The following is a 21,684-nucleotide window of genomic DNA, read 5'->3' as shown; positions in this document are numbered from 1 at the left end:
CTATTTTGGAAGTGGAATTTGATTCAAATTGAATTTGGATGATTTGTGTTTAAATCATTCAAACTATTACATTTTTAATGCTTGCAAGTATTTAACCAAGTCCTGCCATAAGAGGGAGCCAGGAAATACGTCTCTGCTTAGACCACTGGAGCTTCAGTGGCCCAACACTTGAACAGAAAAATGTCTAGTCTCATCTGTCCGCTAGTTTAAGAAGAGATTTGCACATGAACACAAAAACTGAAACTGGAAAAAAAAAAAAAAAAAAAAAGATTTGAGACTATTGAGAAATAGTATATACTGTCGTTTTCACATTGTCTCTGCCCCAAGTGAACCTTGACTAACCTCAACAAGTACACCACAGTTACTTGTAAACGTCACACTTTGACAACTTGAATAACCGGCAACATTTCAGAACTTACGGGACGACGAAAGCCTGGATATTTGCATACTTGAGTATTAAACATGGGCTGTTTTTTTACACTTGCTAGCACGACGACTGCACTCAGCTATCATAAGTTTTACCGATACTTGTTAAAAGTGTGATATTTCCCGCAGCACGTAAAGGCAGCTCTACGCCGTACCGGATGTTGCGTTTTCTTCCTGCCTCACGGAACAGAGACGTTAGTAAGCTAGCAGGTTAACGATGTCAGGTGTCGAAGAAACTTCAAATGAATCCGTGGAGGTTAACGAAGACAAAGAGTTTGATGTAGAGGCCGAGGACCAACTCGGGGATGATTACGGTCTTGATCCGACTCGATATTTATTTTTTAGGTAGTGTCTGGTTATTAGTTTCCTCAATTGTTTGGCTGGTTAGCTTGTTAGCTGCTTTAACGGTAACTAACTATATCTGCCAGTAACTTAAGTTTGTAATAGCACAGTAATGTTTGGTAACTTCTGGTTTAATGTTAGTTTTCTTAGTGACTTTCCTTAACGGTTGCCATAGTACGGTTATCTTCAGTGTCACTGGAATCGATAGTAAATGGTATACTACTATTTACTGAAACTGTGTTGTGCTAATTAAATGGTGCACTTCTGTCAGTTCCTTCCTGCCCCTGTTTCAAGTACGAAACCAACAAACACAATGTGCCGGTGCAGCGTTACAACTATTTAAATCATTACAACGTGTATTTACATCTTCTTCTCATTTGCTAAACAAAGTAGTTAGTTGGAAGTAGGAGCACTAGTTGCATCAGCTGCCTTCTGGCGATGTTGTAGGTTAGCAGCCAGGAAATCCACCCCCGTGTTTTTGTGTTTCAGAGACAGAAAGGAGTGGGCTGACCTAGAGCCAGTTCCTCAGGATGATGGACCAAATCCTGTAGTGAAGATCGCCTACTCTGAAAAGTGTAAGATTGTTGGGAGTATTTGTTAGAGATGATAGTCACATACTAGAGTACTAGAGGGTACCACAGAGGTGATAGTGACAAGCAGACACCTGCAGATCAGCTATGCTTATCTCACTATAATAATGTTTTTTAACCTTTTTTCATATATGTAAACTAACAAAAGAGTATTGTGCTCTTTCAATTCTATTTTCAGTAACCCACACATCAGAAACACTTACTAGAACCATATTTTTAGTACCACAGACATGTCCAGCCAGTAGTCTGTTTGTCAAATTCAGGTTTTTATAATTAACATACAAATTTTTCTTCCAACAGTCTCAGATGTTTATGACTATTTCCGTGCGCTCCTGAAGAATGATGAAAGAAGTGAGCGGGCCTTTGCCTTGACAGCAGATGCCATTGAGCTGAATGCTGCAAATTACACAGTGTGGTGAGCATGCTGCATGTTTGAGATATTGACATTTTTGGGAGTATTTTAGGAGTGTTTTGTTTTCTTGTCATGATGGGAAGCAATAACAATTTGAAAGATTATTTCCAGTTTAAAACTAAAGTTTCTAGAATCATTTTCTTAAAACCTCAACCTGGAAGGAGCCATTTTATTGTTGGGTCTCAGTCTCACAAGTCGCTGTTCAGTCATTTAATTTACATGTGATGTGCCTTCTTAATAAAGCTCTAGACTGAGCGGTACATTTATTTGTGAGGTTTAAAATGACTCTGTCCTCTGTGAAATTGAAGTGTAAATAAAATTTGGGTTTGGGAATATGTAGGCACTACCGGCGTGTACTGCTGCAGGCTTTATCAAAGGACCTGAGAGAGGAGATGAGGTACATTACTGCTATCATCGAGGAGCAACCCAAAAACTATCAAGTCTGGTGAGTGCTGGCAAATTCATTTCAGGTCACATTATTTAAAAAAAGAGAGAGGGAAGATGGGTGCAGGACATTTCTAAAATCACTCAGTTTAATGGAAACATTAAATATAATGACGGGTTTCCTAACTCGTCTTCCAGGCATCACAGACGTATGGTGGTGGAGTGGTTGAATGACCCCTCAGAGGAATTGGAGTTCATTGCGGACATTCTCAGCCAAGATGCAAAGAACTACCACGCTTGGCAGCACAGACAGTGGGTCATCCAGGTAGGTGTTGGGAGCTCTTAGCAGAGTTTGGCTTCTTAACTGAGATATGAGATCCAGTTTTTCTGCCCACAGCAAGCCCCACTGCCAGACTGAATCCTTTACTTATTAATTTGGTTGTTTGTTGGTGTGTTGTTTGAATCCTTCTTTAGTCAGTATTTGTCTCAAACATTGCAGGGGTTACCACCAAAAGCACTACATGATTACATAAACAAGTTTGTTGCCAACGCTTGTTTTATTTAATTTCCAGGAGTACAAACTGTGGGACAATGAGCTGGAGTTTGTGGAAAGTCTTTTGGAAGAAGATGTGAGGAATAACTCTGCATGGAACCAGAGGCATTTTGTCATTTCTCACACTACAGGTTTCTCTGATCCAGCCATAGTGGAGAGAGAGATTCAGTGAGTACGGTCTAAATATACAAGTCTTGGACACACAGTTTGCATCTTTTGAAGTTAGATGTAAACATCTTTGAGAGGTTGTTTCTACCATAAATAGCTTACATTTTAAGGATCTGATTCTCTACCTGACAATATGTTTTGTACACATATTAGTGCTGAAGAAACCATACAATTCCTAAAGTGTGTATTTTCTTGAACGATAAGCATCACATCTGCTTATATTTGACTGATCCTTTATTTTTCTGTATTGATGCATTCAGGTATTGTCTGAACCAGATCAGGAAGGCTCCCCACAATGAAAGCGCATGGAACTATTTGAAAGGGTAAAACGCATAACAAGTCTTGTTTTCTACAGTAAATCTAAATCCCAGGAAATCTGCACATAGCAAACATGTTTATATTTTATCAGACATGTGAATTTAATCATCCTCTTCAAGGTTGCAGTAAAAGAGATTTTCTTTTTGTTCTTGAGTAGAATCACTGACATTTTTATGTGCCATCCCCATTCACACATCCACAATATATGACATGCTACAGGGGAGAAACTGAGTGAAGACTGTTATTAAAAATGGAAAAGCTCACTGACAGTATTCCCCATTTTCTTCCTGTTGTTTTTTCCTCCCCAAGGATGCTGCAAGACAAAGGTCTGTCATCTCAGTCAGGTCTGCTGGAGAGAGTCCTGGAGCTGAAGGAAACGCACTGTTCACCTTATCTTCTAGCATTTCTGTTTGATTGCTATGAGGATGCCTTGGAGAGCAGCAGCCAAAAGGAAAATGTGGACGAAGAGGAACGAAAGGAAATTTTAAGAAAGGCTCTGGAAGTAGGTACTTTGTTAAAGGCAAATACAATCGTAGAAATCATTACAACTTGAAACTTGAACCATGAAATAATGTCATTAACATTGTTTTCTCACCCGTCCTGTGTTTGTTCCTTTTTCAAGATTTGTGATCTTCTAGCGCAGGAAAGGGACACCATCCGTAAGGAGTACTGGCTGTTTTTGGGACGATCTTTACAGAGCAAATATGGAAGCACTGGTCCAGATGAGCATGTGGCAGACAACCCTGAACCGTCAGTCCCAGCATCTGCACAGCAGGAGATGAGCTAGACCTCCAGGAGACTGTCACCATTTCCACTCCTACCATGTTTTGTCAATACTGTGCACAGAAACAGTTCATGCAGTTTGATATTACTGTAACTTGCCATTATGTATATTGCTGAAGAAGTTTCTTAAAATAACCACTAACATGAGGTCATCAAGGGAAAGGCATCAAAACTGACATTAACATATAACAGTAAAGGAATACTTGGAAGTCTCTCTCTCACTAAAATCTAATTACAATACTGTTGGTTTTACAGATGGTTTTAACAAAAGGTCAGTTATGTCTTTTTCCCCACTTTAAACCACCTTACACATCAGGCAGTGTCATACATCTGCAATTAAAAACCATTTAGCCAGTTTATCAGCAGGTTCAGATTTATTAAAGTAGCTGTTTTTAATCTATTTCGACTTGACATCAGCCTCCATGACATGGGTACTGATAACGCCCCTGTGCGTGTGTGTCTTAATATCTAATTTGTAGTCTTTGCACATTGGTCCACATCTTAAATTATCAGATCTTATTTTTTTTTACTATGAATACATCAGTGTATTTTTTCATATAGAATTCATCAGTTGGTTTGTAGGAGATTTTCTCATACAGGCATATGTTTGATTGGTCACACTGACATTAAATGGAATATTGTGTCCATGTAAAGCCACTCTTCATATAAATTTGGTTTTAGTCAGAGGGCTCATGTACTTGTGCTTTAATGGAGGGAAAAAGCATCACATATATACGCAACACAAAAAAAACGTAGTAATATACAGAGAGTGGTTCGTGTTTTACCAGTGATAATAAAGCAGATGAGAGATGAAAGTGGTGTGCTGCTACATTCTGATCAATGACTCACACATCATCTCAGCCTTTGCCCCCCCCCAATCCCATCTCAGATCTATATCAGTTGCTCCAAATGAGCCACTTTCTTGCTGTTGAGCAGAGTTTGTTCTGTTTGGTCCTCTGAGCTGTGCTGCCAGCCCCCATGCATACAGCACATGTATTGACACTCACAGCCTCATGTCCTGGACTCCCTTGGAGCTAGGAAATGGATTTACTCCACTAGATGCAGCTGTTTCTACTTCTGCTGACACTATAACACAATCCATCCCCTCCAGTTTCTAACCAAGCAGCCAGTGTGCCAGCAGTTTGTAATTACAGATTCTCTGGATGCTTGACATTAGTGTAGCAACGCTCGCTTTTCTCTGCTTTTCCTCACTAGTGTGGAGGACACTGTGATCAGCAAGTTCACGTCATAAGCAGTGATGACGTGACTGAGCATGAGGGACACATGAAAACTGACATTACACAGCAGAAAGGCAAACTGTGTTACTGATTTTGTTAAATATATTAGTCAAGATATATACAAAATATATCTCTCCTTGTCCTCAAATAAAAATGCTGAAAAAGTCCAAATAACAAAACGAGCCACACTACCCAGGCTGCTTGGTGAATATGAATACTGGTTACACTGTTTGAGCTACTTAAACAAAACAGACCTGCTGCATCACTTCAAGCATTGTTTGGAGGACAATGCTCCCTAGTGGTTAAACCCAGAACAAAAAAAGAAAAAGGGTTCCAGACAGTGTAATTAAAATACTAATTAAACCCAGCTCAAGTCCCAACAAACCACCCAGGTTCCCTCGCAGTCTGCAGGCTATGGAAGTTATTAAATACAGGTGAAGAATACAGACGGCAGCCAAAAAGCTGTCTTCTGTTCAGGTGTTCATATGTGATGTCCACCAGCAGCAGTTATCATGAAGGCTTGAAGTGCCACAGGCTACTTTTTAAGATGCATGCACAGACACGGTGGATTAACAGGAGACCAGTGTATCGGTGTAGAGCCCTGGACAAGATCCAGCTCGGTTCTGAGACATCTGTTTCTTATAAATGGTGGAAAAGGCAGCTAATCCTGTGTGGGATTCTGCAGCCTCTGCCTCTGTCATAGAGTCAGCCACGTGTTGTGTTTCCGCACTGAGACACTGGAACATTGGTACCAGAACCATACTGCACATTTAAGATTTTTGAGGGGGCCCATATTTGCATAAATACTGTATTTTCACAATGTAATTCAATACAGAAACCAGAGAGTAGAAACTTAGAGAAAATGAACCTACAAGTTTGGCACAAGCAGCAAGACGAACTAACTCGTGACTGCCATTCCTATCACCTGTCTCACTGTTTTCACACCAACACTTGTGGAAGATATGTGTGGATTCATGATCATCTACAGCTGTCTGAAAAATAAGGTCCCGTGTAAAGTTATATTGTAACCAAGAAACACCCAGATGTACAAACCCCAGAATAAACTGGAGCCGAAGACTCTTATGTCACATATAAATATTTTACTTGCACTGAATTTTACTGAAGGTTACATATACACAGCAGACTAAGGCCACTCCAATCATATGAGAAGGCATGTGATCAAAATGGCTCTCTGCTCAGCCTCTGTTTAATGTAGAAATGCAAGAAAAGTTAACTATAAAACATTTCCTCCTCAAATAAAACACAGGTACACTGAACACTGAACACTGAAAAACAATGGTTAGCTCTTCTAGCAGTTTGGCTTTTGCAAGCCTGGCATGTGTGCTAAAAGGATAAGATGAAAGGATAACAATGAAGTGATCCTACAACAAGTGCATGAACATGAGCACTGGATTTTATTTTGAGTCTAACCCCTATACACAATCCTTCAAATAAAATGTGTAGAGTCCAATAGAGTCCAACAGTTGCACTATTTACTACTGTTTGTGGTATGATTACTAAAACCTGCAGTGCCCAGCTGCTCACAGAAATGATTTAGCCTTTTTAAAAACATGAGACTAAACACTCAGTTGTCATTTTATTAGGTACACTAAGATCAAAACAATCTAATTTAACAACCCTGCCGTAAATTCTCCTTCATGGAGGTTGTAATGATAATGCTATTTTTGTTGAATCTGTGTTAAAGAGGTGTTGATTCAACTGTCTGATCACTTTGGAGGCTGCAGTCTGTGCTGCTGTTGGCCTGTGTTGTATTGCCCAAAGAGATGTGTCTGTTGTTTAATCTACACTCTTTGAATGGAGCAAATAAAATAATAGCTGCAAAATAACACCTGTCAACACAATGCAGTACACAGTTTATAGTATAGTAGTAGTTTATAGTATTAGACTGCATTAGTTTTAGCTGGGTTATAGCTGGAGAACCAAACATATTAAAGCTGAGAATCACAGACTGGGTAGGGACCTTTAAATGTATCGAAAAATGGACTAAATCATTATTGTTTTTGGTTTATTCATGAGATTTACTGACAGAAAGAAATGTTTCTTGTCTGTATCTGCACTGTGAATATCTCATTAAAGGAGAATATATAACCCTTCCCTGCACACTGTGTTTTAACATGCATGTGATTATCACATTACACACTGTTTCCTCTTATCTTCATCTCCTCTCTTCCTTCTTACTAATGACCTGTTGTAGCAGTGTGTTCATCATCATTAGTATCATCGTAATCAACTGAGCACTGCTCCAGAGAGGAGGAGGAAAAATAATCTTTTAATAAAATCTACATGGGTATCCGTTAAACAAATACCACTGTTCATCTTCTGTAACATGTAGCAGATCAGTCACAGTGGTGATGCTGAATGTGGATAATTAGTAAGTTTCTTCATCTACTTTTGTCAGATCCACCAGCCAATGCCTGATGTCTATAATAATAACCTACTTCATGTCTTGGCAACTTTCACCCTTACACACATCTTTCTGCCCTTTACTTTTATTCTTTGGAAAATATAGTTTTTCAAAAGTTTTTTTTGATTAAAAGTCACTTCATGGAAACCAATTAAAAATATTTATAGCTGGGTAATGAAGTCTATTACTACATCAAGAGGTGCTAATTAAAATAACCAGGCAAAGAGTTTAAAGTTAAATTGACTTTTGATTTCGATTATGAGAGGACGTTTTATTACTTTGCTTTGTATTTCTTTTAGACAATGCCTAATGATGGTGACAGCAACACTGGACACAGTGATGTTGGTAGTTAGTGTCAAAGTGATAAAAGTATTTTGAGGGATGACTCTGTACTATTGTACTATGAGGACCCAGTGTTTCCTTCAGATTGTTATTCTGTTCATGGTGAAACAACCTTTCAAAGGGCATTTTCTGTAGATAATGCTGCACTTAACACTCTGCACTTGAACTCAGTCTAATGATGTTCTTTTGGTTTTCTCAACATTTGTTAGTTGTACAAGTGTACAGATACATCAGGCCATTAAATGAATGACATGGCCTACAAAAACATTACCATACTATTATGTGATTTAACCCAAGATCCCAACATTTTGTCAAAATTTTGCACATGCTACAATTACTGTTTAATTTTCTGCTGCTGTTTCTGTTTTTATTGTTGTATTTTCTGTTAAGTTCATGAAATAAGTAAAAGTGCATTAATATTTGAAAAGAGGTTCATTTGTCACTCACCTGTAGGGGCTGTATTAGCTTCTTTTCACTTCAAAAATCATGAAAAGTTGATATGGCTAACATATTAGTAAACAGTTGCCTAAATTGCATAGACACTCAGAAACATCTGCATTATTTCTGAGCCAACTGATGAATTTAAGTCCAGTTTGTTCTCCTTTTAGTTCTGTTTTGGTCACAACCAATTCCTGAGAAAAACATCTGGCTTTTTAGCTGATAAACCCTGTTCACCTGCAAACATTAGCTGGTGAGGTCTGTTTCTGTAAGTAGTGTACAGTAGGTTTATTAGAGCTTTCTTTTTGTATGTTTTTACAGCCATCTGTTGTGGCTGTAAATGAGGTAAATGAGAGCAGAAGTTGTGGACTGAAGTAACAGAACTATAGCAAAAAAGGCTACAAAAAACTCTTTTCTGTGGTTTACTCACTACAAGCAACAACACCTTTCACATTATCCATAGTCATTTGATTCATTGTTGATATAAAAATATTGATTGGTGCAGCTTTAAATAATATACCAGCCTCTTTACCACCATTTGTTTATTTTCCTTACGTTCCTGCACATTTGACATGCCCCAAAGGCCTGGTCTATACAAGACCGGACAGGTCTTCCGCCTGTGTATTGATTCCATATAGTTCTGAGTCAATTCCTCTTTGGTATAAACATTGTTTGAGTCCCTCACAGTTCCAGGCAACAACAGTGCAGACTGCTTTAGATTCATTAATATTTATAGACTAACACAGGATTTTACAGGCTGACCTGTCGCCTCTGTTGTAACTGCTGCTGTAAAACTGCATCTCAGATGCTGAAGCGGTCCCTTCACAGCTGACTCTTGGCACAGCTGAAGCAGTGAGCCTTAAACACACACAAATTCACACACACACACACACACACACACATAGACAGACACACATACACACACACTGACTGTAGTGATTTAAGTTAAAAAGCTGTTTTTGAAGGAGAAAAGGTGATTTTTTTTTTTTTTACAGTGTGAGAAATCTATGTGAATTTCACTGAATAGACCAGGTTTATATTCCGTTGATATTTTTTTCTTTATACTGCTGGGAATGTCTTCCACAGTAAAACTGAATACATTCTTAGATAATCCTGCAGTGGATCTACAACCTTCCAACTCTTGCTTCCTTGTATGAGAGGGGTGATCTTATCTATTAGTATGGGAATTACTTTCCTCTTCAGTAGCAGCATCTTCTAGGTTTGTGACCATGACAGTGAAATTGTCTGTGTTATGGAGGTGAGCTGGGACTTTCCCTGTGCCCTGATGAAAGACATATGCTGTTAACAATTTCTGCTTCATCAAATTTGTCGGACAATTGCATTCAGTGGCTTTCACTGAAATTGAAATGCATTCTGTGTACCTGTGACTGCTCACACTGTGCGTTAACTAAAGCCATATTCTGCAATGGCCTGGTCCAAGTTTATTTGTATGGCTCTTAATCACAGTTACAGTCTCAAAAGGCCTCACAACGCCCACATTATGGAACAACAAATGTGAAAATTGGTCTGAATCCTCTGCTCAACAAAGCGTGGACATTATACAATGCTGCAACAGAAGGGTGGACTCAGAGCTGTGTTTTTTTTGTGTTTTTTTTCTATGTGGGTCAAAGGATGTGAAGCGATGGCTCCAGTCACTCTCATTGTTGCTGCTGATGGTGTTGACATACACATCGCTGCCAGTAGACCAGCCCACACTGACAGGGACACCGCTCACTGCCAGTAAGCAGGACTGCCAATCAATCAACCAATCAGCAGATCAACATCTCTTCATTCACAGCACCTTCTCTTATCCGAAAGCTATGCTAAGTAATAATGACCTAATTAGACTCACACTCACACACACATTTACTGGCAGCTGTACTGGTACAGTCAATGAGGTGGCTCATTGTGATGAATGGATGGGCGAGGGCTTTTCCCTGGTGTAATTCTCTCACCTGCACCCATTAGATGTTTGGTTCATTAAGTCAAAAATTTGTGTTTGTCCTCTGAAAGTTTTCACATCCAGAGTAAATGAATTGGAAACAAATCAAATCCAAGAACCGACAAACAATTTGCCAGCAGGTCACACCGTGGGACCATTTTACATATCCTTGAACTTTTTTCAGATGGCTGCCCCTTAAGTTTGGAAACTAATTTAATCATTTTTCTAATATTTTCAGCTAGCTCTGCTTCCATGACACATCTCTTTGGTCGCTTTGGTCCAGACTAAAATATCTCAGCATCTACAAAATTGACTGAGCACAAAACTATGAACAGATGTTCACAGTCCCCTGAGGATGAACTCTAATAACGTTGGTGGTCTCTTGACTTTTCCTCTCCAGCAGAAGGTCAGACCTTTCACGTGTTAACATCTATTGGACATGTTGGCTGAGGATCTTTTACAGATGTTCATGGTCTCTAGAGGATGAACCCAGTGACTTTGTTGATCCCCCAACTTTTCCTGTAGCATCTGCATACGTTTGACATTTGTGGTGAAATGACAGCTGTTTGGATGGATAGTCATGAATATCAGTACACATTCATGCTCCCCTCCCCTTAACTTTTTCTCTAACCACATGTAAAATAAAATCTCTGCATCTCTGACATGTCCCTGTAAACACAGGGAATCGTGGAATATCCTGTTCATCTGCCTGCTCTTCTCATCTTTTAATAGGAACCATATTGGACTTCACACTCATTTACTTTTAGACTGTGGGCTGTATCAGCTTCTGTTCAGCTTTACAGCATGGTCTCTGGGTGACTCACACTGTATGTGCTTCTGCATTTGTTTAGGGACCAAAAACAGAGAATTTCTTTTACCGAAACTGCACCTTGTAGTACTTGTGCTTCTTTTGTTTTTCTTCTCCTGAATCTCCCAACAAGGTCGTTTGGGCATTGAGAGAGAAAAAGTCTACCTTAATGTCTCCACCCACACAACAGGTTATTAAAGCTGTGCTAAATAAAAGTGAGAGGTATAGTTTCCCCTGCTAAAGCCTGGTGGAGTTTTTGAGGCTGAGAAGAAACAAGAAGAGTCCAGTCAGCTGCCATCTGTCCCGGGCTGGATGTTTCAGCCACCACGGACAGCGCACAGCCTCAGCAGCGCTGTCCGTGGTGCCCGTATTAATTCCGTATTAATGCTTTTGTTTGTGATTTCCAAAAAGATCCACCTGATGAATAACAACCCTCATAGAAAATGATGAAAGCATGACCTAGGTATCACGGTATGTATGTAGCCTATATATAATATCCATAGACAAGAGTTGGACAGTTATATCATATCTTATCATCCCTAAACTGAATTTACCCTCCTTTCGTTTGCAGAAATGGCCCACACTTCACCACCAGTATAAATGAAACTATTCCTTCATAGTCACCGCTACCAAAGTGGTTTTTACTACAAGGCTGGGGGCTTTAAAGGAGCGTAAAGCCAGTGATTTTTGCTGGTGGTTGTTTTCTTGATCACCAACCAAAAGTCGTTCATCCACGTTTCCGCGCTACAAACTCACAACGGGCCACATTCAGAGTCCCCGTAGGAGTGTTGCAGTGATTTGAAGGCCTGCGGGTCAGTGGTCATTGGTCCACAGGACCCTCAAGCATCTCAGGCTGTAGCAGCCGCCTCCTTCTCTGCCACAAAAACGCCACACAGCATTCACACCGGGCGGACTGCAGATGAGACTCTCTCCTCAGGAGGAGGGAAAAAAGGAAGAAAAAAAAAACTTTTGGTCAGGAGAGTGCTTCAAGAGTCTGATGGGCGGTGATCTGAGGCTAAAGTGATCATTGGTTGTGTATGGATTATCGATAAGTGCAAAAAGGAACGCGTTCTGGCCATTAATTATTTATATATTCCTGTAAAGCGGCGGGGATGCGAGAGAGACGCCACAGCGGCGAGGATCGCCCGCTCTGAACCGAACCGGAGGAGTCACCGGCAGATGATGTCCCAATGTGAGAGTGCTTCCAGAGGAGACGAAGGAGAGGACGAAGGAGGATGAAGAAGGGGGGAGAGGGATCGAGAGCGGCAGAGGTGGAATATAATGAAGTTGAGTGGGAAAGGACTGTGCACCGTCTTCTCCAGCACCCTCCTCTTCGTGTGCGCCCTGAGCGAAGTTGTCGTTGGATTAAGATGCGTCTCGCTGGGATCTACGGTGAAAGCGCATTTCCACCTCGGCGCCGCGGCCGGGGCTTTCTACTCCGGGCTACTTGTGGGAATCGGGCAGGTCCTGCTGGGCTCCGCGCTGCTCTGTTGCATGGAGAAACCCGGCTGCAGGAATTTCTTTCTCCTCGGGGTTGTGGTCTTCTTGTTGGGAGTCCTCACCGCCTTCTCCGGCGCGGTGGTGGACGGGGACACGGCTTCTCTGGTGGAGAGGAAATATTCCCATTACTGCTTCCACTCTGTGGTTGTGAACCCTGCCTGCGAGCAGCTGAGGGATTACCAGCGGAGTCTGGTCATCTCCACTGTTCTCAGCACCTTGGAGTGCCTCCTCGGGCTCATCAACCTGGTGATCATCAAAAGGTACAAAACAGCGCAGTTTTCTAGGAGCAGACAGTCTCAGAGGCAGCGCGCCGGGGCGATCCTCTTCAGCGAGGAGCGGGACTGCTCCTCGGCGGATTTCCAGCCGGTGTCTTATATCAATTTGGGTGTTTTTAATGTGTTTGACGAGACAGGTGCAGAAGTGCAGTGCGGGGGACACCCGTCAATCGAGCTGCCGGGATACTCGCCCACGGACCCGGAGCTCAATCATTGCTTCCCTTTCTCCTACCCGCTCCCCAGTGAACTACCGCCCGCTTACGAAGACATTTTCCCCGCTGAGGCATGCAACACATAGCCGCTCTGGAGCAGCCCCAGCAGCGCTTTCTTCTGCTGTGACAATCAGTGACTTTGTGCTTTAACAATCCCCCTCTACTTCTCCTTCTCCCAACACCTCTCACCCCCCTCAACCAAAAAACAGTAAGTTACAGCAGCGGGACAGCAGCAGTGGATTTGAATTCGCCTGATTCCTTCTCATTCTGATATTTTCTTAGGCTACACCTGTCTGATGGCTTATGTTGTACATCACCAGTCAGACTGATGTAGAAGAGCAGATCAAAGTGATACAGGCCCAGGCAGCGCAGGCAGATCAAGGCTCATAAACGCAACAGCTTGCTAGTATAACTAAAGCAGAGTTTGTGTTTTGAATGTTTGCTGTTAACATTTTTACTTGTGAATAAAAAGTGTATTTAACCTCATCTGCCGTCATGAAGCTGCTGCCAGTTTAGCTGTTGGAAATCTTGTGGATTTAAGTTCATCTCCAAGGCCTTAAACAACTTCTCCTGGTTGCTGAGTGTGGCCTGGTGCCATTTATAGTCTGCTACATACGGAGCTATTTACTGATCCATAAGTCAATATCATCTGGGAAAGTATCAAGAGCATCATTATCATGCATTAATATTGAGGAAGAAGATTCAAGAGTGCGCAGCATCTTAAACGGTGTGTGGTTTAAAGGGACACTCAACTGATTTATTCATTCGCTTTCAGAAAGTTGGGGGAACCAGAAGAGGTACATTTTTAAAAGAGTAGTCAAAACTGAAGCAGCAGAGGAAGAAATATCTCAACTTTTTTGTTCTGCTACAAAATCACTTTCACCATAATGCTACTTGTCTGCGTTTTCTAGACACTCCTTGCCTAGTAAACACCTTCAAAACTCCACATTTCTAATGCAGGCTCTCTGTTATGAATATGTAGCCACCAAGTCTGAACTGCGATAACCCCGATGACATCACTATGACATTATCAGGGTTACTTTCTCAGACTTTGGAGTGATACTACACAGCTGTTTTCACAGGCTGAATCCTCATGACCAGCAAACTGAACTTGATGTGTTAAAGTGGTTGGAGCTTCCCTTTAAAGTTAAAAGGAAGCAGAGGGACAGTCTGAACTCATTTGCTTTAAAATAGCAGGAGGGGTAATGATGGAAAAATCCATAATATTTGGGGTCCTTTAATGCACTGCTAGATGGACTAGGTTGTCCTTATATAATACAGATTGAAGGTGGTCCAGGCTGTTTCTGATGTGTATGAATCAAACTGTGCAGCACTGCTTCCCATATTGCTCCATGTGATGTGGCTTGAAATCATTTATTAATTCCACCACACACAGATAACCACATCAGTTCTCAGCACGGATCCTCCCTGAACCATCAAAACCTTCTCAACCTCACTGTTACTAATTTCACTTAACAGCTAGAACAGTAACAAGGGAAAAAGAAATGATGGGCTGGCTGTCATCATTATGTGCCCACCTTTAGACAACGCTGTTCTGTGGTAAATTAAATTGAAATGGCCCCTTTTCCCTTAAATTAAAGCCTTCAAATGAACATCCACGGCCAAATGTCTCTCCAGGGGCACTTTGATGAAAAAACTTTAAGAAGTATTTTACTGGCTCAGTGTAATAATCCTCCTATTATCCTTTTCAAACCGTGTGATGATGCTTTCCACTCTCATTCTACTCAGGCTGGGCTTTGCGTGCCAGAGCTGAATACAGGCTAAAAAAAGTTTCCTGCTTGTAAAAAAACATAGCGCTTCAACCTAAGATTAACTCAGCAACCAACCAGAGAACAAAAGAGGTCTTCAGGGAGCTGACGTCCTAAAACTTTCATGGCGGGGTGTCCAAAGAAAGATGCTAATGGTAAAGGCTGTGTAAAAGCCACCTGCTGTGGCTGTGTGCACCTGCAGTGTCCATCCACAGAAAAACAGAGCAGAAAACCTTAGGTTCAGACCCTTTCAAAACAAAAGCAGCAGCACAAATAAGGTATGATGAGTGTGTGCCCTTGCCAGCAGCAAGTCTTCAACTTGGAAAGCGGTCATCCAGGTCAGCAGTATCACACCGGGTTTAATGAGTTAGCTGGCCTGGATTCTGTTTCTCTTGTGTCAGTTTCTTACTTTTTACTTTCAATCTGAACTTAAAAAAAACCCTCAAATTTCTAGTGGTACCATGAATAGGTAGTTTAACCTTTATCTTTAGAGAAAATATTCTGCTATTTTTCTTACCTCTTAACTTCTTGAAATACAGTAAATGCCATGTCTTGTGAGGATCATGGTTCAGGGAGCTGGTGCAATGAAGCAATGCTGCTTCTATTAGATCTTTTATTATACATGGAGCTTGTTACTTGAGAGAAATTGTCCAGCATTCAATAACTGAAGTAAAAACAAGTTGAGTTAAATTGCCATCAATTGGTTTTACTTGACTGCTTTTGAATGGGATCTTTAGGAGACTGAATGTGAAATAAATGACCCAAACTCCAGGGGAAACTCCAGTTTGATGGTTCTATGATCCCTTCCATTAAATCACTGGAACCTCAGCACTGACTTTGTTTGCATTAAGAGTTATTGGACTGAAGATATTTTCCATTTCTGTTCTCTAGTTCATTGCCTGGCAAAGCTCAGCAGGGCGGTTTTATATATTTTCAGAGTGCACAAATATGGAACATTTTTAAAATAGTCAAATACCACATCAGCTTTTCTAACTGCAAACTCTGTATAAACATCACCACAAAATGTGGTATCTTCAGACCTATGGAGACAGAATCATGCAGATTCCCAGACTAACATTTTCTGACATTTACTGCCAAAAACTATTGCATTGATAACACAGAGATGTTATTCAGCAGATTTTCCTCCAAAAACAAGTAAACGAAAGAAGAAGAGATTTTAGTCAAAATAATTACTGAAGACTGAACAGTGCTCCTGCTTCTCTTAGAATCACCGTTAACAGAAGTATAAAATCATCTGGTCATATCAGCCCCCAATTATACATCTTTCAGCAACATACTTACAAACTTAATTAGCTACTCTTTATCTGGTAGAAGTGAGCTAACCAGCTGCCAGCAGGAAGCAGGAAGCTGTGTTTGTGATGGAATAACTTTATAAATGTTCATACACCAGGTTTGTAACTGCAACTCTGTAAACTACTTATGTTTGGCTGTGGTGTTTCTCTCAGTGCTTCCCTACTTCCCTAAACACCGATGATCCTGGCAGTCACATTGGAGACAAAACAGATCATCAGGAATGAGCTACTTCATTTTATTGCCTGAAACTGTGGCCCATTGTCACACTGTCACACTGAGCAGGAGGGAATTTACAATAGAACAAATGAGTAAAAACAGCGTTCTAATGTTGATAATAGCAACATGAGTAATTTCATGTATAGATTTTCACTTGCTCAGATGAAATTGTTCTCGATGTGATAAAAATTTCACCTCAAGATCTAATTTATACTTATATCTTTCATTCTTTTTTTCCATGGTCAACATGTTCTATCACATGCTCAGGATTGAGGCACAAATATAAATCTGTACTTTCTAAGTCAAACCAAAAACTTGAGAAGATATCCAACCACAAGAAACTCTCAGTTTATTCTGACTCATTTTACCCAGCATGTCTCACAGTGTTGCTGTGTTTAAATATCAGCTCCATCAGACATAATTATGAAATGACAAAGTGCATTCACCCTGGCAACTAAAAGACGGAGAGATTAACTTTCTAAAAGTCAGCACGGTGGGAGCAGTTTATAACCTGCTGTCTATCATGACAAATGCATCTCTGCTCTGTGGTCATTAACAAATGTCACCTGCCTGTTCACTGGAAAGAAAATCTAAGATTACACAATAAATCTAATGTGTATTTATCCAGGGAGGTAAACTGAGCCTGAGTGCTCTTTTCCAGTGATTCACATATGAATTCACATGTTTAGACTGAGAGCTGCTACATTAGACGAGGTGGGGGTTAAGTGCCTCACTTGGTGGCATTTTTTCATTGGGTTTTGACCTTGTGACCTTTCTGTTCACACACATGCTTTTACAAGCCAAAATCTAACTTCAAACATCTCAGTTCAGCACAGGGGGACTCTAACAGAGCTGGCTGATATTGAAAAAATGTCATGTGTGTTTTATCTGTAGTTTCAATCACCAATGCAATGTCAAAACTGCTATTAAAAAGCCATTGACAGTGTATATCTGAAAGTGATTACCTCCATTAATGAATGAACTGTGCCTGTGAAGATGGCCCATGGTATCCTTACAGTCTGAAAAGTCCTGCTGTCAGACGTGTAATGATGAGCAATTGCACATTTTAAAAAAGCAAAGACATGTGAGGTTGTAATGTAGGGCAGGCTATTATCTCAAGATCTGTGTTCTCTGCGATCTAGAGGGTTTTTTTTTCTCTGGTGGCAGATCCTTTGTTGGATAGCAGTACTGCATTAGTGTAATGACAGCCTCCAGCTCTGGTCACACAAAGTAAAAACCGCTGACTTGCAACTCAAAGTTCTTCACTCCGAGGAATATGAGAGATGGTTTCTGCACAAGTGATTACACTGCAGATATCTGGGTGAATGATGTACACGGACAGGAGTGTACAGCCGGGGTGAGCCCTGAGGAGAGTATGGGAGATCAAAAATGTCTTTGGTGCTGCTTGTGGCTTGGTTAGACAATTAGCTCATTAGCATGTGTAATAACTTTTTAAATCTTCTGTAGCCGCTCACATGGAGAAAATGATAGTTGTCCAGCTCAGAGAAAGGTTCTCACACACATATATTTTGCATTACATTTTTTCCATCTGCATACTTGTCCAAATGTATGTCAAGGACAAAACTGCCGGCCATACTTATGGAAAAAAAAAAAAAATCAATACCCCCTAAAAGCCTTTCATTAGACACATATCCATTTGTCTGTGTGCAGCTGCCAGGGAAAGTTGTGTCTGGAAAAACTCCAGTGGCTTTTAAAAGCCAACACTGGGCTTTTCCTGACAAAAATGTGGTTCATTACCTACGCATGAGCTTCCAAACCATTAGACTCGCCTGTGCCAATTTCTCAAAAGCTTGATTCTTCCATATAATGTCTTTGAAGATTTTTAAAGTTTCTGATTTTCACTTTTTTCCTACCAGGAGCAGCAGTGTTAGAGCCCCCATTATGACTGAATGCACAATGAGTAGCACAACAAGAAATGTTTCAAATCACCACAGCAGTGGCTTCAGAATGGTTTAGCTGCAGATCGGCCTGTACACTGTGTGCTCACATTATTTGCAGGTAACAAGGAACTTATGCCTAAGATTTGGCTCATAAAAGGTAATTTAAATTCATTTATATTCCGTGAGTCGGCATTGTCCCAGTGTGTACCGAGAGCTTGGTTTTACACAGCTCAGTGAATTCTGTCTTTTTGGCATATTACTCACTGTAATGATACATTATATAAAGTATATAAAGTAGAAATGATCAAAGACTGATGCAGATCAGCAGTTCAAGATAACTTAATTAAAGTCCATTGTTTTTTCCATGCTGCCAACTGTATTATATGGTCTTCATCAGCAGTTTCCTCAGTTACCATGGAGATAAATTTGTTGATATGTGAGCTCAGCTGTTATGATTTCTAAAGCTGCAACAAATTATTACTTAGATTATTGATTATTGATTACCATTTCTGTGATTAATCAGTCAATTATTTAAATTCAATTCAATTCACTTTTATTTATATAGTGCCAAATCACAGCAAAAGTTATCTCAAAGGACTTTTCATATAGAGCAGGTCTAGACCATACTCTTTAGATTATTATAATCACAGAGAGAGACCCAACAGATCCCAGCATGATCCCAACCGGAAATGACACGATACGCTTAGCACAGCACGTCAGCATGTCATCTACAATACGCCAGAAAATAGTGAAAGTGAGCTCCTGAAGACAAAGGTAATGTCTTCAAATTGTTTGTTCTGTTTGATCAAGAATCCAAAACCCAGAGGTATCCTGTTCAACAATGATATAAAACAGAAACAAGCATCAATGGGAAAATGAAACCAGAGAACCAGAGAATGTTTGGTACTGTTTTAAAAATGGATTTAAACAATGAATCTATCATCAACTTATCAATTAATTAACTAAAGGTTTCAGCTTTCTGGACTTCTTGTCAACGTCGGCTTAAAATTAAAGCATAAATGTTCATTCTTAACCTTGGAAATAGTAGTTGGACTAAACAATCCCAACTCAAGGTCCACTTACTTAGTTTTTTTTTTTTTTTTAGCTCTCAACAATATAACATAGTCCTGATGCTGCTGTTGTAATACAAATTAACTACAGAGCTCGCATTTCAACAGATCCAAATTCCATCCACTGATGAAGACCATGCAATTATGTTGAAAGCTTCAGGAAAAGACCTTGAGAAGGAACTGATTTGTCAAACTGCTGCTTCCAAAGTCAGTAATGACCTTTACTGGTTGGGTTAAAGACAGACTTGGATGAAACAGTTAAAGGGCCAATAAATACAGTTTTTCGATGTGAGTGCACAAATTGATACTGCAGGGTTGATTGATCAGATCGATCAGTAATTTGGTGATTACTTTGCAAGGTGCTGAGATCTTTGGCTATTTTTTAGCCTGTACTTTGTATAAGAAGAAAACCTCCCCAATTACAGTAACATCTTCAAGTTTAAAAAAGCTAATTATTGAGGATGGGTGGACTCTGAGAAGAAAATGTTGTATTGTCTTCCCGCTGTTTGCCCAAAACAGGTTGATGGGGGTCATGAATGGCTTATCAGCCCTTTAATAACCAATTTGGCTTCCTCCATCACCAACCTGCAGCTGGATTTGTGGATTCAAATCGACTCATCTCACACTGTGACCTGCTGAATTAATACTTAATGAGTGCTTTTCCTCACTGTTGCTATTTAATTATCTTTTATACTCAGTATAAACCAAACTCTCTACACCAGATGTCTGTTTGTTCCATTTGTCTGACAACTAATGAACATAATTTGCCAGCAAGGTATTCTATATTATAGCTAACTCCTGGATGGTTTATCCATCTGTTTCTTCATACCCAAAATGATATTGTTAATGGAATTGCTGAATGCCACATTTCTCACCTAAAACTTCTCCAAGAGTGCCACTGCTACACTATTCTGAATATGGAGTGATTATATAAGTTCCAGGAAGTGTTCTCAACACATCCTGACATTTAAAGTGCAGTAAAAATACTCACACTTTTCAGTTTTTTAGGTCAGAATCACATCCATATTTTTATTGCGACTTGGACAAACAACAATCTTGAAGAGCCTGATCAATGAAAGGATCTCGATGCAATTGGTCATATATGGTTCATGGAGGGTTAACATGCAGCCTCTGCACTGCTGTATAAGTCAAGCCACTAGTAATTTTATGCAAACAGCAAGTGTTTCCCTCCAGGCTTCTTAATGACTGAGTAGAGTTTTAGTGAGCTGGGTTCCTCTCAGTAGCTTGGAACAGCAAGTGTTGGCAGAAACGCAGTGAAGGGAGAAGGGGAACCCTGGCAGCATCTGCAGCCACAGTGAGTCGTGCGTCAATCAATAGCTCCTGCAGTGGCTGGTGTTTTCAGAGGGAGCCAGCTCTAAACTTGCAATAACCTCTTTGGCTCGCTGCCATCTGCCACTTAGCAGACAACTCCTGGAGCATCAAATGAGTGGAGCGGTGTAGCTGAGGTAAGGTCGACGTAGGGTTGGAAAGCTCCAATTCAAAGGCACAACTTCAATTTAGTTCTCCAGCTGCTCTATTTCTGTAATTAGTTCTGTATTTTCTGGTGGACGGCCAGACACGGTTAGTCCTCACTTCACATGAAAGAGGAATGAAGAGCACATAGAAATCACTGTGCTCCAGATATGTATTCCAACAGCATACATGCTGATGAAGCACAAAATGCTTACTGATTTATGACAACATGATTTATTCCCTTTCACATAAACACAGGTGCCTGATGATTTAGAGAGACATCACACAACAGAGGTAGAAACTGTCATTGCACACATTTTGTTTTTCTCACAAGAGCAAAAATATAGTTCTACCACTTTTATCCCTTTTCAGTATTGATCAAGGATGATATGAACTGTTCAGCTTCACTTCAAACCCCATTAGCTCATTTTTGGCCACTGCCAGTGCAAACAAGCTGTGTTTTAAATGAAACAGTTTACACTTCCAGCAAATGGAGGAGGAGGAACATAATCAATCATCTGTGGTCATGTTTCTGGCTTCCTGGTGGCTCTAAGTCCAATATTTACTCTCCCTTTAGCTCAGATTTGGTTTCTACCAACTCCTGAAGGAATATGTGTTTCCTTACCTGCTAAATGCTAACCAGCCAACTGCTAACTTTGTATGTCTGGTGTTTATTGCTGGGCAGGTAGTGTACAGTGGGTTTATCTGATTCTTAACAGCTGCCTGCTGCGACTAGAGATGATGCTGATGAGAGCAGTGAGACTGAACCAGAACAATAAAGTTGC

General features: G+C 40.4%; 2 protein-coding genes across 2 annotated transcripts; both read left to right on the top strand.

Moving 5' to 3' along the window:
* Positions 1 to 587: 587 nt before the first annotated feature.
* On the top strand, positions 588 to 4,791 carry fnta (farnesyltransferase, CAAX box, alpha). Its single transcript, XM_018669762.2, has 9 exons — positions 588 to 771; positions 1,258 to 1,343; positions 1,659 to 1,773; positions 2,111 to 2,215; positions 2,353 to 2,479; positions 2,727 to 2,875; positions 3,136 to 3,198; positions 3,503 to 3,695; positions 3,816 to 4,791. Exons 1-9 carry the CDS (start codon positions 644 to 646, stop codon positions 3,978 to 3,980), a joined length of 1,131 nt encoding a protein of 376 aa, XP_018525278.1. The 5' UTR covers positions 588 to 643; the 3' UTR covers positions 3,981 to 4,791.
* A 6,552-nt stretch (positions 4,792 to 11,343) lies between these two features.
* Positions 11,344 to 13,642, top strand: LOC127142695 (transmembrane protein 271-like). Its single transcript, XM_051072170.1, has one exon. It carries the CDS (start codon positions 12,451 to 12,453, stop codon positions 13,240 to 13,242), a length of 792 nt encoding a protein of 263 aa, XP_050928127.1. The 5' UTR covers positions 11,344 to 12,450; the 3' UTR covers positions 13,243 to 13,642.
* The last annotated feature ends 8,042 nt before the right edge of the window (positions 13,643 to 21,684 follow it).

The sequence above is a fragment of the Lates calcarifer genome, linkage group LG8 (assembly GCF_001640805.2).
Source record: "Lates calcarifer isolate ASB-BC8 linkage group LG8, TLL_Latcal_v3, whole genome shotgun sequence".
NCBI lineage: Eukaryota > Metazoa > Chordata > Actinopteri > Centropomidae > Lates > Lates calcarifer.
Note: the sequence above shows the minus strand (reverse complement) of the source record. Positions and strands in the feature narration are given on the sequence as shown.

Excerpts from the sequence above, each read along its gene's own strand:
- fnta (XM_018669762.2), top strand. The coding sequence starts at position 644 with ATGTCAGGTGTCGAAGAAACTTCAAATGAATCCGTGGAGGTTAACGAA. Across the intron at positions 772-1,257 it reads ACTCGATATTTATTTTTTAG|AGACAGAAAGGAGTGGGCTG; the intron begins GTAGTGTCTGGT and ends TTTGTGTTTCAG. Across the intron at positions 2,216-2,352 it reads CCCAAAAACTATCAAGTCTG|GCATCACAGACGTATGGTGG; the intron begins GTGAGTGCTGGC and ends CTCGTCTTCCAG.
- LOC127142695 (XM_051072170.1), top strand. The coding sequence starts at position 12,451 with ATGAAGTTGAGTGGGAAAGGACTGTGCACCGTCTTCTCCAGCACCCTC.